Below are 17958 nucleotides of genomic sequence, written 5' to 3'. Positions count from 1 at the left end.
GGGAATAATTGTATTATATATGAATCAATGAAATATTGCGTTAATTTGAATCGGCATAAATTTTGAGCATTTTTTAGGCATAAAGCAAATGGCGTTATATTGAATCAGCGTTAAGCAGGGTCTTACTGTATTTACACTAAATGTGATCATGCTGCCAAGGCTATTTATCTTTGTTAATATTAAGTTGGGGGCATTACTAACTCTGAAAATTGACATAGATAGTTTATTTCCTGAATTCAAAGCTAATTTGCTGTGTGGTAAGCAAGAAATGCAATGTCCTATTCTTTGTTTAATTTTACGAGTCTCCACATTCATTTCCTATTGCTAATTCTAATATTGAAATGAACTCACTCAGCAATATGTAAATCAGAAACAACCAAACACCTTATGTTGCTGAGAAAAAATTTAATAACGTAGCAAACGTTTTTAGCCAAACCTGTTGGCCATCATCAGGCTAAGCATATTCGAATGCAAACAAAATGGAACAAAAATTTAAATACAAATAAACTAACAGATGAAATATACATATAATAAAAAATAATAATAAATAACAAAGAAATATAAAAATATGTATAGGATAAATAAATAAATATTAAGCCATTACATAATAATAAATTACATGAAATTCTAATAAATGCAAGATATGCAATGAAAACAAAATCAAGGCATTAAATTAAGAGCTTTCAAATCTTTTAATACTTCCAGGCTGAAGGCAACCCTTCAGCATCCCTGGCATTAATGCAGGTATTATGCAATCTGCTCTTAAATATTTCAATTTTCTCGGCGCTAAATGCTAAAGTCGGTGAATGTACAGGTCTAATAATGCCTGCTTCGCCCCATTTGACTATCGAGCCTTCAACCTGCGCCATCTGAGATAGAACTGTGGCGTTAGATCTTTTGCTGATGTTGTACCTGTGTTCCCTTAATCTAATCCCTAGGTTTCTATTAGTGACCCCAATGTAGTTTTTATAAATGCCTAGTTCTTGGTTTTCATAAGACCAAGAACTAGTTATGTTATTAGACTTGTTATTAGACCTGTACATTCACCGACTTTAGCATTTAGCGCCGAGAAAATTGAAATATTTAAGAGCAGATTGCATAATACCTGCATTAATGCCAGGGATGCTGAAGGGTTGCCTTCAGCCTGGAAGTATTTAATTAAAAGATTTGAGAGCTCTTAATTTAATGCCTTGATTTTGTTTTCATTGCATATCTTGCATTTATTGAATTCATATAATTTAGAGTATTCGGGTAATGAACGCGTTAATATTTATTTATTTATCCTATACATATTTTTATTTCTTTGTTATTTATTATTATTTATTTTTATTATATGTATATTTCATCTGTTAGTTTATTTGTATTTAAATTTTTGTTCCATTTTGTTTGCATTCGAATATGCTTAGCCTGATGATGGCCAACAGGTTTGGCTTAAAACGTTTGCTACGTTATTAAATTTTTTCTCAGCAACATAAGGTGTTTGTTTGCTAACTTTAATGGACAATCATCTATATGTACCTTCATCAACTTTCAATAATTTTTAATACATGAATCAAAATCAACAAGAAAATTTCTTGTTGATTAAAATTTCTTGTACTTTCAAAAGTAGCTAACAATTTTCCTAACCTAGACTCAGAGTTTGGATGCAAAATGCATATCGAAGGATCACATGCAATCCCCAAGAATTTCCTTTTCATGTTCATGGCTATCACTGCTATCAGAAGAGTTTTTCCCCTACTTTTTCAGCTGTAAACTGGTAAAGTTTATAGCTGAAAAAGTTTCATAACACAGAATTTTCACCAAAGTATGGAAACTGTTTAAAAATAGGCTCATTGATCTCATATCGGGACCCTCTCCACATAATTCTTGGATAGTTAAGAATTCCTTACCATCAGTTATATTCAACATTGTAGAACAAAAAATATAAAAAGCATGGCCGACGGTAATACATTTAATTGTAGAAATAAATATATAAAAACAACGTTTAACAAGAATTACTCTGTTTCCGTTTATTCGTCCGTCGTTCGCTCCAGATGACAGTCCAATTTCACAATCACGGAGGCGACCTTTCCTTGAGGCTACTGCCTCCGGAATAAAATGCAAAACAGTCAACTAGCGTCCTCTGGGCTATCGCCACTTTCACAAATTACAATTTAAGTAAAAAATATAAAAAGCATGGCCGACGGTAATACATAATGTAGAAATAAATATATAAAAACAACGTTTAACAAGAATTACTCTGTTTCCGTTTATTCGTCCGTCGTTCGCTCCAGATGACAGTCCAATTTCACAATCACGGAGGCGACCTTTCCTTAGAGGCTACTGCCTCCGGAATAAAATGCAAAACAGTCCACTAGCGTCCTCTGGGCTATCGCCACTTTCACAAATTACAATTTAAGTAAAAAATATAAAAAGCATGGCCGACGGTAATACATTTAATTGTATAAATAAATATATAAAAACAACGTTTAACAAGAATTACTCTGTTTCCGTTTATTCGTCCGTCGTTCGCTCCAGATGACAGTCCAATTTCACAATCACGGAGGCGACCTTTCCTTGAGGCTACTGCCTCCGTATTACCGTCGGCCATGCTTTTTATATTTTTTACTTAAATTGTAATTTGTGAAAGTGGCGATAGCCCAGAGGACGCTAGTTGACTGTTTTGCATTTTATTCCGGAGGCAGTAGCCTCTAAGGAAAGGTCGCCTCCGTGATTGTGAAATTGGACTGTCATCTGGAGCGAACGACGGACGAATAAACGGAAACAGAGTAATTCTTGTTAAACGTTGTTTTTATATATTTATTTCTACAATTGTAGAACAGTTTTTTTTCAATCATTTAATGTTGTTCTGATATTATAAACATATGAAATGTGCCTATGTAAAGCTTTTGTAACCAAAGTTTTATGAAGCAACATTGTGGTTAAATTGTTAACACCTTTGTGATATAATTACACAATTTTGAAATAAATTCTTTATTCATATTGTTCCCAATACTGTTTTTTCTGTTCTTTCTAGAGCTTTATTATTGTTACAAAAATAACGGCCATTATTTATTACATTCATGTGACACTGTTTTCTAAGATACTGCTGACATTTTTTCCATATGTTGTAGTACTGTGGTCTACCGGAGTATACAGTTTGAAGATGGGGTAAGATAATAGTGAAGGACTGTACGAAAATAAAATAGACACGAACGCGATAATCCGAACAAAAATTATATTTCTGAGGTTTCTTTACACAGTTGACAGGATGATCGATTCTCTCCCTTTTTACAGAACAAAGAGATTCCCTATACACGGCCCCTATCTACACAATTGACACTGACCTTACCCGACAAGACAATAATTGTGAACACGTGGAATCGAAAATATTACAGTAATTTACAGGACGATAATCAGATTATCTCTAGGTTGACTTATCGTTAATATATATAACAGTAATATCAAAATCTTCTCATAACTAGCACTATAACTATAACTCAGTTCCGATCTTCCTCTTGACAACACAGTAGCTTTGCTTTCCTCGTTCGAATCGTAAAGTCTTACCTCGTAGCAAGTACCAAAACCGACAATAGGAATTGTGGCTTCTAACTGTCCTAATCTTCCTTTACTCCAACCCTGGTACATGACGAAGAGCAATTTTGTACAGTGTTTATCCATCTAAGGTGCCTGGCATCATCTAAACTATGAAGTAGTTCATCTCCTATTTCAAGATCACCAGATTCTAGGAACTTCCTATACAGTGATTCACTTTTTTTCACTCCATCCAGGGATATAAATTTTGCTGTATCCTCTAGGTATACATTTTTTGGCTACACTAAATAGTGCTCCAACAAACCTTTTAAAGTTGCTGGATGTAGGTGGGATCCACCCCAAACATTTGTCAAGATTTTCTGAGAACAAAGTCCGGTTAGCCTTATTAAAATTTCATCTTGCACGTGGTATACTATTTACTATAGGAATACTAATTCTGATAATTATTGGGCTGTGCTGGCTTTGCGGAAACTGATTTAAAACTGTGCGTGTAGCTGGTATCAGTTGTCTATTTTTATTTGAAGACACAAAGCACGAATCAGGGTTATATTCACGACCCCAAGCACTGGACCTGAAGGTGCATCGATCTTTAGCATCAAACAGAAGATAAAGATTATTTTCCCTGCCCAGTTAATTACCATGTCACCATTTTGATCAGTGTCACGGTATTTCCAGCATTCATGTTGGCTGTTGAAGTCTCCCAAGTAGATAGCAGGATGATGTAATTCTGGTATGATGTGTTGTGGTCAAATTGTAACTGGAGGATTATAGATATTGCTGATTGTAAATAGGTCAACCGGTATAGTGAACACATGAATGTTATCGTCAGTGGTTGCTTTGCAAAACAGGACATCCTCAATGTCACTATGGGCATATGTTGCAGTGCCATATGTTTTGTGGTAGGTTGAACTAATTAGTTCAAAACCAGGAATCAGACTTCTTGTCTGGAGTTGATATTCATTCTCAGTATGAATCTCTTGAATTACAACTATGTCAATTTCATTATTCTTTAGAATTCTATGTAAGTATTGGCATTTTGCTCAACTAATGCCTTCAATATTAATTTGACATATCTTAATTTGAGGAACAAGGTCTTTGGTACTAGGGTCCTTGTAAGGGTTTTTGTAATGAGGAGAAATATGTAGTTTAATTGAAAAATTCAGTTGAAAAGGTTGAAAAGATGTGTATTGTGCAGGAGATCCTACAGATTATTTGGACTCCAAAAGTTGCTGGTTCATTTAATTCACAAGTAGACATTATCCAGGGTGAACCACAATGAGGCTAACTAGCTTTACACCACAACGGAGGTGCTATTCTGATCTCAATCAAAGCATTAGAAAGAGCCAAAAGAGTTGTTTAAGAAGGCAATGAATTTTTCAACAATAAGTAGATGCCATTTGTTTTCATGTTAAGTCAACATTAATAAAACAAATTTAATTCGTAATTGATAAAATTATACAGCAAATTTTTCTAAAAATAAAAAGAAGTATCAAATTCATTGAAAAAGAGAATTAAAGTGATAGTAAATTATATGTATAAATTAAGAGCATAAACACTATATTAAGATTATTTATTAATTAGAAGTGTTAAGTTCTGGTTAATAAATATTCTTAATAGACAAGACACTTTAAGAAATACATCAAGGAAGAAAACTATATAAAGAAAGGATTAAATTAAATTACTTTTTCCATTACACAACAGTTTTTTTAGCTCCGACACACACAATTAATTTTTCAACTAATTCTCTCCACAAATCGAATTGTCTTTTTCTTGTAAATTCATTGTCGAATTTTCCACTGTTTATTTTCTTATTCTTTTCTATATATATTACTAATATTTCTTTTTTTTCTTTGCTTATTTTTTGAAACAAATAAAATAAATCATTGGAGGTTTCTAGTTTGTTTCTGTGTACTATATTGCTATAAGACAAAACTTTTAACTGTAACACATGTAAACTAATTCACATTGATTTTTTTTACAACTTGTTACAGTTAAGTTGATTGGTTGAATCATTAACCCAGATGCATTGTAAATAATTCCATCATGCTTATTGACACACATAACCAAGTGAGTATGACATATTTCCTCTCACCTTTCGAGTTCGCTTGATGGGTGTAACTCGAGACTACCAATTACACAAGTGAGTTCGATGACAATTACATAGTAACATGAGTGAATTCGATGACATCAATTCGAAAAACTCGAGACTAAGCCCATTATGGATTTGGCCTGGTCCAGAATGGGATGATCAGAGGGTGAGGGATGGGGCCTGATATTGTGGTTTACGCCATACCTTTTTTGTATATTTTATTTGTATATATATATTTCTCATTTCCCTTTATTCCTCTACCCTTTGTTTCCTTGTCCCCCTTCTTCTGGAAACCTCTCTCTGCGAGTGGCGACGAAAAGAAACGGATAGCCTGGAGGAGCTAAAAGGGAGATAGACTGGACACTTTTGGCTGAGACATCGAGCTGTAAGAACGTGTTTGGTGAGGTCTCCAAGTCAATTTTGCACCAACGGGAGAACGAAGGAGGCAGCAAGCCGAACGTAGCAGAATCTTGAAAGGAACTCTAGTAATCTAATACAAAAGCCCTTCTGGAAGTTTATCGAAGGAAACACAAAGGAAGGAGAAAATTCGAACTCTACAGTCATCGAATTTTGTATTGTCCAAGAAGGCTTGAGTTATAGCCACCACCACGAGTTCGCTAGCTAAGTTTGGGTACCCGTTCTTGTCTGGTTCTATCCTATTATCTACACCTTCTTTTTCCTTCTCTAGTATAAGTAGTTTTAAGTAATTAGTTATAGGTTTTTTTTTCGCGTTTTTTTGTGTCGCGTCGTGTACCTCAATTCTTTTGTCGCGAGATCTTAGAATAACGATTCTGCCCAAGTGTCAAAAATTTATGACCTTGTCCAAGGAGTGTCGAAATACAAAATATAATCCTGTATAAATTAACAAACGCAGGTGAAAAATAAAATAAAGAAGTTTAATTTTCTCCTATTCCCTCGTCGGACTCTTTTTCACCACGTGCGTTTTACAACAATATATCCAAATGGATCACCATCCTCAGAGTAGTAGGCTGTTACGTTGATTGCTCAGCCATCTAGCCGTCTACATTATTACCAGTAATACAATACTTAGAATAAAAACACTCAACGGTTATTTTATTATTTACAAAATATATATACATTTGAATTAAAATACTTCATTACTTTTCAAAGTAATTTTTGTGTTCGTCGACCATGATCATTGTATATTTTGTATATATATTAAAATATTTTCATTTAGTTTTAAGTCTTTTCCTGTCTCTTTGTTCTAAAATTCTTTCTAGAACATTCTTTCTTAATCCTTCTCCTGTGGGGATAAGACTACCAGTTCTGAGAACAAAAGAGGGTTTGAAGCCCAGAGGCAGAAACAGTGTGAGAGTGAGGTATTCTGGTAGGAGATCCCGTTAGAAGAGGCACGAGGAAGGCAGTGCTCAAGAGTGAGGAAAAGAAAGAAAGAAAATAGAATACGACGAGAGACTGCAAGATGCCGAGGGATCCGAAAAAGAAGTGACAGAACAGCGAAAATCTAAGTAGAATATTGAGACCAGTGAATGATAATAAGGTTTACGGCAAGAAAGAAATCAAAAGAATATTAATATAAAAGGAGAAAAGAATCTGAGAAGGTGTCTTACCCCAACATTCATCGATTCGAAAAACCCCTGGTATTTTCTAATCTTCCTCTCTGTCTTTTATTCTTAATTTTTATTTTTTTCATTTCCTTCAGTTATAAGGTAGTTGTAAGTTTAGTTTTTTAGGTTAGAGTAAGTTAGATCGTCCCACATTTATTTGTCACATACTAGAAAGTTAAGTTTTTTGTTGGTTTAATTGAAAAAAAAAATAATAATATATTCAATGCCTGTGTATCTGACCTAGGATAAGGTCATAAAGTTGGGATTTAGTAAAAAGAACCAGCTCATTGTGAACAAATAAAATACTTCGTGTTATAAAAATTGTTATCAAAGTCTATTTATTGTACCATCCTGCTCGCAGGATCCAGTATGTCTCATAACGAACATCACATCCCCACCATATTTAACACGTGTGCCAGTACTTTATTGGTTGGAGCTTGGATTCCACGAGAAAAGAAAAAAACACTTTTGGTTGTCAGCACAGCCACTCGTGCATCAATTTTCACCTCATCCTCGCTGCTCAAGTTTTTGCCACCGAGAATCTTCTTAAGTGGTTTAAGGACATGATGATCATGCGGTACAAAATGAGGTGGATGGGGATTGTAAAACACACTCCATATGCTGATTCAAAATTTTTTGTATGCATAGAGATATTTGTGGCCATGTGTTATCATGTTGTAACAATATTCAGAACTGAGCAAACCGTGGTATTTGGACTTTCAGGATTCTGAAACAAGTCACAATATGCTGTACTGTTTGCTGATAATCCTCTGAGTATATAGTGTTCCATAATTGAACTTTTATGGTTTCAGGAAAGTGATTATTACTTTGCTAGCCGAAGGAGTCGTGCAAAACTGTTTGTTTTTGGTGATATAGAATATCTCCATCCCTTGCTTGTTCACTTAGTCTCTGGCTAAAAGTAATGAACCCATCATTTGTTGCCAGTAATTTCACTACTGAAAAACCAAAGAACTGCATGCTGCTCTTCTTTGGAGCATATTTGTAAGAGTGCCATCATCTTTGTTAAGGTCTACTGATATCATAATCTATGTGATGACTGACGTACTTGTACACACTGAATCTTCATGGTTAATGACAGTATCTCAAAATTATAGCCGCTCCAATCAGATAAACATTTTTTATGATTATATTAAGGTTACTATTTGACTCATCCTCATATAATAATAGAAGAAAACTGTGTGTTGTGATGTTTTGTTTTTGTATTTTTATTCTGTTTTTAGAGATCTGAAAAATGTTTTTATAACAAATGCACCAAAAATTACATTTTTTGTCCTTTTGTATTAAAAGTTATAGATTAAAAAAGTAATTAATGCAAAGACTGAGTATAACTACAATGCCTGATCCTGTTCATTATATTTTAAACATTGAATGAATACGGTGTGGTATTTGGATAAATTGTATTTAATTTTAATTTGATTGACAAAATAGAGTGAGGAATTTGTGATTCAACCAAGCGGTTCCGTTCCCTGAACACTGGAAGTTCAGTCATGGGTTTATGCCTTGCCAGGATGGGCTGGCCCTGTGGAGTTTTTCGGCTTTTCCACGTCTGTAATGCCTGAATAGGGGCCAGTTACACTTCAAATGACCTCTAGAATGGCATCTTCCTAGGCAGATCACCCAAGTGTTGTACTGCTGTAATTTAATAAACAAACAAACAGTTTGTTATTCCAGCATTAAAGAAAATTACAATGAAAATAAGTTTTGATGTGTTTTTCAATTTTATTTTTTTTAATCTCATAAAAGATACAATTTTTATTCTCTGATGAGCCTTAAGAAAACTTTATTCATGTTCACCATGAGTTGCCCTGGCACATGATAGGATGGTTCGACTGTGAAGGATGAAACTGTGTGTCTCTGTGTCTTACTAAAATGTCTACGTTTAAAATTAAAATACAAATAATTATATATACTGTATATGAAATTTGGGTTTTTTTTCTCAGAGATCAAAAAGAAATCTCTTTCTTAAATCCTAATATGTTTGGGTCTTTCATTCTATTTTCAAGGGTACCAAAACTGCCGCAAGAAAGCATGACACTGATACATATTAAAATCATCAGAGAAATTCTTTTTTGGTTTATTTAAGAAGTAAGAAAGAAAATTTATATTTCATTTTGTTTTTTATTACAGATAATGGAAAATCGCTGTACTAGTGATAAGTGTGTTTATGGGCAGTGCATAGATCACATTGTGTTAGACAGAACCTCTGCTTACAGCGTAACTACAGATGTATTAAGTTACGTTTCTCCACATCATTACAGGAAGTTGGAATGCCAGTGTGATCCAGGATACGGAGGTAAATACAACAAAATTCTTTTAATTTCTGTTAATTTATGGTTGCAACTTATTTTGCGAGGTTACAGATGGATTACAGAAATCAAACTCTTTCTTACTTTTACATTTTAGTCATCATTGCTTTTGTTTGTGTTTCCATCACCTTTGCATTCTTTCCTTATTTTTTCCAGTTTGTCTACATATATAAAGAATCTTCTTTCTCTAAACATTTCATTTTTTTATATATCTAGTGATGTAATATTTCAATTATATTTTACACTAGTACTTAAAAATAATGATCATTATAAAAATAAATATAACAATTTTATAAAGTGATTTTCTTGGAATTAAATGCACACAAAAGATATTTCGACAGAACTTTAAATTGTACGGTGAGTGATCGGTTAACGAACATAATCCGTTCCAACACTTTGTTCATTAACCGATTATTGATTTTCCATAGGTTTTTATAGAAATTTAATTACTTTGTTCTGGAGATCCCCCAAAATAAAAAATATATACTTTCTTACTATGTTTATTTATATGTAATAATAAAAATACATATATACAAAGTCTTGCATTTTATTAGTCATGTTTCTCCCATTTGTGGGGGTTAAAGAATGTGTCTAATGGTCGATTGCTTTTCTCTCTTCTTCGGGATTTTTCAGAAGAAATTAATAGCATTGTAATTGTAGAGATCCCTAAGCCTATTAACCTCAACTTGGTTTGGATACCATTCTAAGATTGTTGTTCTGACATCCTCCTGCTTCTTCAAAAAATCTTTAATAGCAGATATCGGCATTAATCCTCTTTTTCAAAAGAAAACATATCTTGCCGAGTTCTTCATTCAAGAGTTCTTGGCGTTCTGTCGTCAGATCTGTTTCAGGTTTCATTATGAGCTCTTCAATGTTCTGTATTTCTCAGATGTGATTTTTGTTTGACTCCTTAAGCTGCTCGAGTCTTCTTGAGTATACTGTATCTTTTTTACAAGGGGATCTTATGGTCTCGGAAATTCAGTTCGGGTTGAGACTTTTCAGGTTAGTAGTATACCTCAAGGGTGTCCACCCAGAAGAAGTGTAAAGTGCACTAGCCAGAAGATTCCGAGAAAAAGGGTTCTAAAGTTTTAAGCGCAGCTCATATACTGGTCGATTTTACACTATGGCAGCACAGCGAAATGGCAGTGTATGTAGCAAATTTGCTTGCCATGAGGGCATTCTAGGTTCCATCCTACCTTTGGCTAACTTTACTTTTTTTTTTTTTTTTAATTGTTTTAAAAATATAATAAGGAATGCTTACTGGAACTAAGTATCAGAATTAAATATATTTACACCTTTAACGTGTCCAGCATAACGTTAATTTCCATAAAAACGTTTTTATGGAAATTAACGTTATGCTGGACACGTTAAAGGTGTAAATATTATTTAATTCTGTTTTAAAAATTACAACAACTTTTAAATAAAGTTAATGACCTAAAAATATTATCAATTAAATCATAAATAATTTTATTTTCTTTATGAAATGACTGTTACAGCTAATTAAAATGTGAATTAAAGATAATATTTTATTTTTAAAATGTTGAATATTTTCAAATGCATTTTTAATGGAAGTAAATTAAAACTTTAATTACCACTATAACAAATTTTCGGGTAGGGTTTTATTTATATAAAAATTTTTACAATATTGTCTTTATTTGTCAATTTTTTATTTTACATACAAGTACCAGAATGATAATTATTATAAAAACATTGAAAACAAAAACTGTTTTTACATCTTGCACAATTTATGAAGGACGATTGTTTACACAAACAACCTTTTTTTAAAAGATCTGTTGGAAAACATACTTTGTTTACATTTGTTTAGATCTCTAATATATCAGAATATATTGAGTCTGGGTGTAAATGAAATAAAGGACTGTACAATACTAATTGAAACAAGACGACGACGACTTTAATAAAATCAAGGATCAGAGCCAACGACAGTATGGTTGACGGGTATACCACATTTACAATAATAAACAATTATAACCAATACAATAACTGACGAACAATAATACTACAAACAAATAAATTATTGAAAATGAATATACCACGTTTACAATAATAATCTTACTTTGTTCCGTAAACTATATATACCGTCCATAGATACACACCACGAGGTCGAGGATGTCCTGTTCTCACGGATGGAAACAGATTACCTCTCCACGACGAAAAACCAGAAGAAAGTCCTTCAGCACGTGCGATGGTTCCTTTTATGTTACCCGTCATGCATGAATGCTCCCTTCCTCACGTGACTTGTCCTGGCCAATTAGGCCACTCCGACTGGTGTAGACAGGAACGGTGACACAGTATACTATTCCGAAAACAATCATACAAAAAGTAGATCCCGACACGTAACGAACGATGTTTCACATACACAATATAATATGTAACTATACAAACAAACCAATAAAATAGCGCAGCACTACACATTCATGAAAATTTCTCTTTCATCAGAAAGCCTGGGAGCGTATCAGGCATACCGGATCATTTCATTAAAAATTGGCGATGACAGTTGATGATGCACTATTGATTGTATTTTTATACAGTCTTCATGGGAATTTATTTCAATATTATTTTCAATCAGATAAGTGCAATTTTGTATTGTGGTCTTACGCCATATTTTTTTTGTATATTTTTTATATATATGTATATATTCCTCTTTCCCTTTATTTCTCTACCCTTTGTTCCCTGCTCTCTTTCTTCTGGAAACTTCTCTCAGTGGGTGGCAACGAACTGGTTATAAGACAAAGAAAAAGGGATAGCCTGCAGGGGCTAAAAGAGTGATAGACTGGCCACAAGTTTGGGCCGAGACGACGAGCTGTGAGGACGTGTTTAGTGAGGTCTCCAGGAATTTCGCGCCGACGGGAGCACGAAGGAGGCAGCAGACCGAACGTTACGGAATCTAGAGAAGAACTCTAGAAATCTGATAAAAAAAAGCTCTTCTGGAAGTCTATCGGAAGAACACGAAGTAGAAAATTCGAACACTACGGTCGTCGAATCTCGTATCGTCCAAGAAGGCCTGAGTTGTAGCCACCATCACGAGTTCACTAGCTAAGTTTGGGTACCCGTTCTTGTCTTGTTCTGTCCTATTTTCTACATCTTCTCTTTCCCTCTCTAGCATAAGTAGTTTTAAGTAATTAGTTATAAGTTTCTTTTTCGCGCCCCTTCTGTAACGCGTCGCGTACATCAATTCTTTTGTCGCGAGTTTTTCGACTACGATTCTGCCGAGTTTTAAGTGATTTTGTAAAAGGAGTGTCGGAATACAAACGTGTATCGAGAATCCTGTATAGTTTAACAAACGCGGGTGAAAATTAAAATAAAGTTGTTAAAATTTCCTTTATCCTCTCGTCGGACTTATTTTTCACCACGTGCGTTTTACAACAATGGCGTCCGCGACAGGATTCCGACTATAAAAACTCCTTGTCGGTACTATTCGGCAGAATTTCATTGGGAACGTTTATTATAGTTTGTATATATTCATTTATTGATCGCGAAGTGTTATATTATTATGGCGATGAGTAATCCAGTAGGAAGTACTGTACATGGTGACGGGGCCAACTGTAATCCCCCGTTAGTAGTCACCGGGTTCCTAGGGATGATACCCATGTTTTCGAATTCGCAGAGCGATTCAGTAAATGTAAAACAGTTCTTTCAGACTGTGGAAAATATCGCACACTTAGCGGGTTGGAGTGATGTCGTGAAAATTGCAGTCCTCCAGGCTAGATTGAAAGGGGAGCCGCTAAATATTTTTTTCTGTCTTCTAGAACAGTATCCTTCCTCCTATGAGGATATAAAACGCGACTTGATAAAATGCTTTGATAAGAGAAAGGCCGGGGAAAAAAATATTATTGACCAGTTGTTAAACTTGAGACAAGCGGCCAATGAATCTGTGACTGATTTTTCTATACGTACGAGGACTTTGTTGTCCAGAGCGGTTAAGGACCATAGCAAAATCGAAGCGCTGCGTGACGATGTAATCACCGAGAGGTTTATAAAAGGATTAAACGGAAAGATAAGAGCCAATGTAGTGAGACGGTCCCCAAAATCCTTAGAGGAGGCGTTCGAGTTTGCGGAAATAGAGGAAAGAATCGAAAGAGAGTGTAGCGATCAGATTGAGCGAAAGGGGGTTTACACTGCGGCAGAAGAGGATCCCAGGCTTAGTAATGCGACCATAATACTGTCCCGATCCCCAGAATTGACGAGAGAGATAGGATCGACTACTTAGAGAGGCAAATCGAGAATCTAACAGAAGCAGTGAATAAACTCGTGCGTAATCAGAATAGGGAACGTAGAGCTTCGAACAAGAAATGTTTCATTTGCGGAAATACCGGACACTTTGCCCGGGGCTGCCCAACCCGGAACAGATCAAAATTTAAACTTATAAAGGAGTGTCATAATTGCCAGTATCGCGCTCCTGGTGTAAAATTAAATCTGGCTACACACGTTTTTCAATCAGATAAAGGTCTCCCGCTCCTTAAGGGTAAGATGAATAATCAGGATGTAACCGCGCTCATAGATACTGGAGCAGAAAAGTCCTTGCTAAGTTCAGTAATTTTAAAACGGATTCCACCAGATTGCGTCAGGGGAGCTAACGTTAGAGAGGAAAAATTGGGGATACGGGGCATAGATGGGATAGTAACGGAGTGCGAACAACTTATTCGAGTCACCGTAGTTTATAGCGAAGCGGAACACCCTACGACCATAGCGTGTATGTCCTTCCCCGAACACGTGGAATATGAGGCTATCTTAGGCATGGATGTCATTAAGAACATCCCGGAAATTGTTGAAAACCTAAGAAAGTCGATGAATGCTAAGCCGCATAACATATCTGGGAGTGTCGTTTCACTAATGAATTGCCTCGCTAACACCCCCATTAAAGTTCAAGGGCTTGATGGCCTAGAACCAGCTGAAAGGGAGAAAATTTTTGGTATCCTCGAAAAATACCCTCAACGCTTCTCAGATTCAATTGAAGAAATAACAGGAATGAAAGGGCCATCCCATAAACCTATAATTAGATCTACCCGCCCGATTAACACTCGGCAGTACCTCATACCCGTTGCATTACCCGAGGAAGCGCAGGGCGTTGAGACTGAAAGACCTTACGGGATGGAATTAAGAGATCGACTAAACGCCATAAGAAAGACTGCATATAATAGGAGGAGACGGCGGAATCGCGCTAATCGAAAACGTATTAACAAAATCAGGGAATTAAACGATTGGAGCGAGGGACAGCGTGTATGGCTTCTTCGCAAAGGTAGAAATAAGAACTCGGGAAAATTTTCTGCTAAGTATGAGGGACCCTATCGGATCTTACGTAAGCTTGGCCCCGTCACAGTGAAAATCGGCAATAACAATAGGAATGATAAGTTCACTGTACATATCGATCGCCTAAAACTGTGTCATTTTCCAATGTACAAACACACAAAAAGACGTGAATCATACAAATGTCCAACAAAACCAGGAGAAGAAAACCCTAGTAACGATCCAATCGATGAAGATGTTGATGAATACATCAGGAATTGGACTCATCGAACAAACGACGCTCCAGACGAGCCGCAGGATAACCAAGACGGGTATGAGAAAAGAAACACCTGCAGTGATCCTGGAATAAAACTAAATACTTCACCGCAACGACGGTACGACCTCAGGGGTCGCAGATTAGATTACCGTAAGTTGCATTACGGTAATTAACCTTGTGTGGGGGGCGTATGTGGTCTTACGCCATATTTTTTTTGTATATTTTTTTTTATATATATAGTATATATTCCTCTTTCCCTTTATTTCTCTACCCTTTGTTCCCTGCTCTCTTTCTTCTGGAAACTTCTCTCAGTGGGTGGCAACGAACTGGTTTTAAGACAAAGAAAAAGGGATAGCCTGCAGGGGCTAAAAGAGTGATAGACTGGCCACTTTTGGGCCGAGACGACGAGCTGTGAGGACGTGTTTAGTGAGGTCTCCAGGAATTTCGCGCCGACGGGAGCACGAAGGAGGCAGCAGACCGAACGTTACGGAATCTAGAGAAGAACTCTAGAAATCTGATAAAAAGGCTCTTCTGGAAGTCTATCGGAAGAACACGAAGTAGAAAATTCGAACATTACGGTCGTCGAATCTCGTATCGTCCAAGAAGGCCTGAGTTGTAGCCACCATCACGAGTTCACTAGCTAAGTTTGGGTACCCGTTCTTGTCTTGTTCTGTCCTATTTTCTACATCTTCTCTTTCCCTCTCTAGCATAAGTAGTTTTAAGTAATTAGTTATAAGTTTCTTTTTCGCGCCCCTTCTGTAACGCGTCGCGTACATCAATTCTTTTGTCGCGAGTTTTTCGACTACGATTCTGCCGAGTTTTAAGTGATTTTGTAAAAGGAGTGTCGGAATACAAACGTGTATCGAGAATCCTGTATAATTTAACAAACGCGGGTGAAAATTAAAATAAAGTTGTTAAAATTTCCTTTATCCTCTCGTCGGACTTATTTTTTCACCACGTGCGTTCTGACAACAGATACAGCTATTCAGCTTTTTTACCTGTTTATAAAAATAGACGTCACAGTTGAACAATAGGAGTACATTCTTGCGAGGAATCACTCTAATTGCATAAGTCAGTGATTTCTCATCATCCTGAAAGATTTTGTCATATAATTCAGGCTTTGTTTATCCACCTCAAGAGTCAATAATTAATAGAAACGGTTCTTTTCCCACATAAGACTTTAAACAATGATTGAGAAAGTCAATATACAGTCCTGTCATTAGCTTCCCAGATTTTGAAGATTTTATTACGACATTTTTACATTTTTGTGCATATTCATTTACTGTTTTTTGAACTTGGGGGCCAAAGTTACCGATTGCTTCTTGTAAACAAACAAATACTCGAGGTAGGACTTTTCCAGACAGAGCGATAGCATATTGAGAGGTATATGTATGCATCGCTTTATTCGTGTTATGCCTTTTGATGAAAATAGTTTTGCTTCCTTTTTCATCCAGGGTTCTGTTGTACACTGACTGATATTGACATCCTGGAAAGAGAAAACAACCGAAATTGAAGTATTTTGTCAGAGAGTAGTAAAAATAGAGAGCAAAATGAATTTGTAAATACTCTGCAATAATTTACCTGTCTGGTCAGTGTTGATAACAAAATCTTTGTTGAAATTCGATATTAATTTGAACTTTTTGGGTTTAAAAAGTGTCTGCAGAAGCGAAGGTTTCTTTGATCGTCGTCGTTTCTTTTTTTTGAAACAAATTTTGTCACTTTTCATTGATGAATTCCATGCTTCTTTTTGAATTTATGAACCTAGCTGTCAAAAGCTTTAAATTCAAAATCTGTAAATCGTCGTTCTGCTGCTAAAGCCCACTGTCATAAATTCCGAGTAGTCACTTGTTGATAATTCTCTCGGGCTTCAACAAAATGATCATGTGTCCAGGAATTGATTGCTGCATACTTATCTAATTGATTTCCTCCTTTTTTTTATATCTTCTTCCCATTGGGATAAATATTCCTTGTTTTTAACCGGCTGCATCCTTTTTTTTTCCAATGTTTGTAGATTCCACGTGGAGTGAGCCTTTGCGATTTACATATTAACAATTTTAATTTTGTAATCCAAAGAAAGATGGTCTACCTCTCTTTTTTTTTTTTCTGGTTCATATTCATCTGGTCAGCTATGGTTTTCGACTTTTTCAAAAGGTTCCTCGTCACAGTTTTCATTTTCATGAGCAAGTTCTCATCAGTCACAAGTATTTTTCAGCCAGCATGTCCATAGTATGTTTGTAAATTTCTTCACCCATCAACATTGCTTCACGAAAAATTGAAGTTGAAGATTTCAATGTAGTCAAATTATTTTTTGCAAGTAAGCTTTCATAATAAACGACTGCATCTTTTAACCTCAATTTCAACATTTCACTGTATAATGAATCTTGACTGATTTCATCTGCAGCTTCTGATACTTTCGCGATTTCTTCATTAACCAACATTTTCAATTCACAATATTTTAAAAATTTCGATAATATATCACAGTACAGAACACTCTAATCCTGTGAAAGTCCAGAATGAACTGGCACGTTAGTTTGAGTATGAGAATCTGAACTATAACAAATTAAAAACCCAATTTTAATCGACAATGACGCCATTATATTTTAAAATCTGTAATAACTTTTTAATGACAATAGTAATTAAAGTCTTAATTTACTTCCACTAAAAATGCATTTGGAATTATTCAACTTTTTAAAAATAAAATATTATCTTGTGGCCGTTGGCCATATTAATGTATATTTTGTATTTGATAAATTTATAAATTTAAGTTAGGTTTAAGATTTCTTTTGTTTTTCTCCCTTTCCTGTTGACAAAAAAAAGACTTCCTTCTTAATCACTTTACTATCTAATTGTTTTACTACCTGATGGGGAGTGATGCCTCCGATGGAAAAACAGCATTGTTAA

The 17958-nt window shown here is 35.3% G+C and overlaps 1 protein-coding gene across 1 annotated transcript in view; it reads left to right on the top strand.

Moving 5' to 3' along the window:
• Positions 1 to 17958, top strand: part of LOC136981990 (fat-like cadherin-related tumor suppressor homolog) — a 461240-nt gene that overhangs the window by 370929 nt on the left and 72353 nt on the right. The window contains 1 exon segment of the mRNA XM_067278416.1: positions 9358 to 9523. Within this exon segment, the coding sequence (XP_067134517.1) occupies positions 9358 to 9523 (166 nt within the window).

This window comes from Centruroides vittatus, unplaced genomic scaffold (assembly GCF_030686945.1).
Source record: "Centruroides vittatus isolate TY-2023 unplaced genomic scaffold, ASM3068694v2 contig_8, whole genome shotgun sequence".
Lineage (NCBI taxonomy): Eukaryota > Metazoa > Arthropoda > Arachnida > Scorpiones > Buthidae > Centruroides > Centruroides vittatus.
The sequence above is the reverse complement of the archived record's forward strand: the minus strand, read 5'-3'. Positions and strand labels throughout refer to the sequence as shown.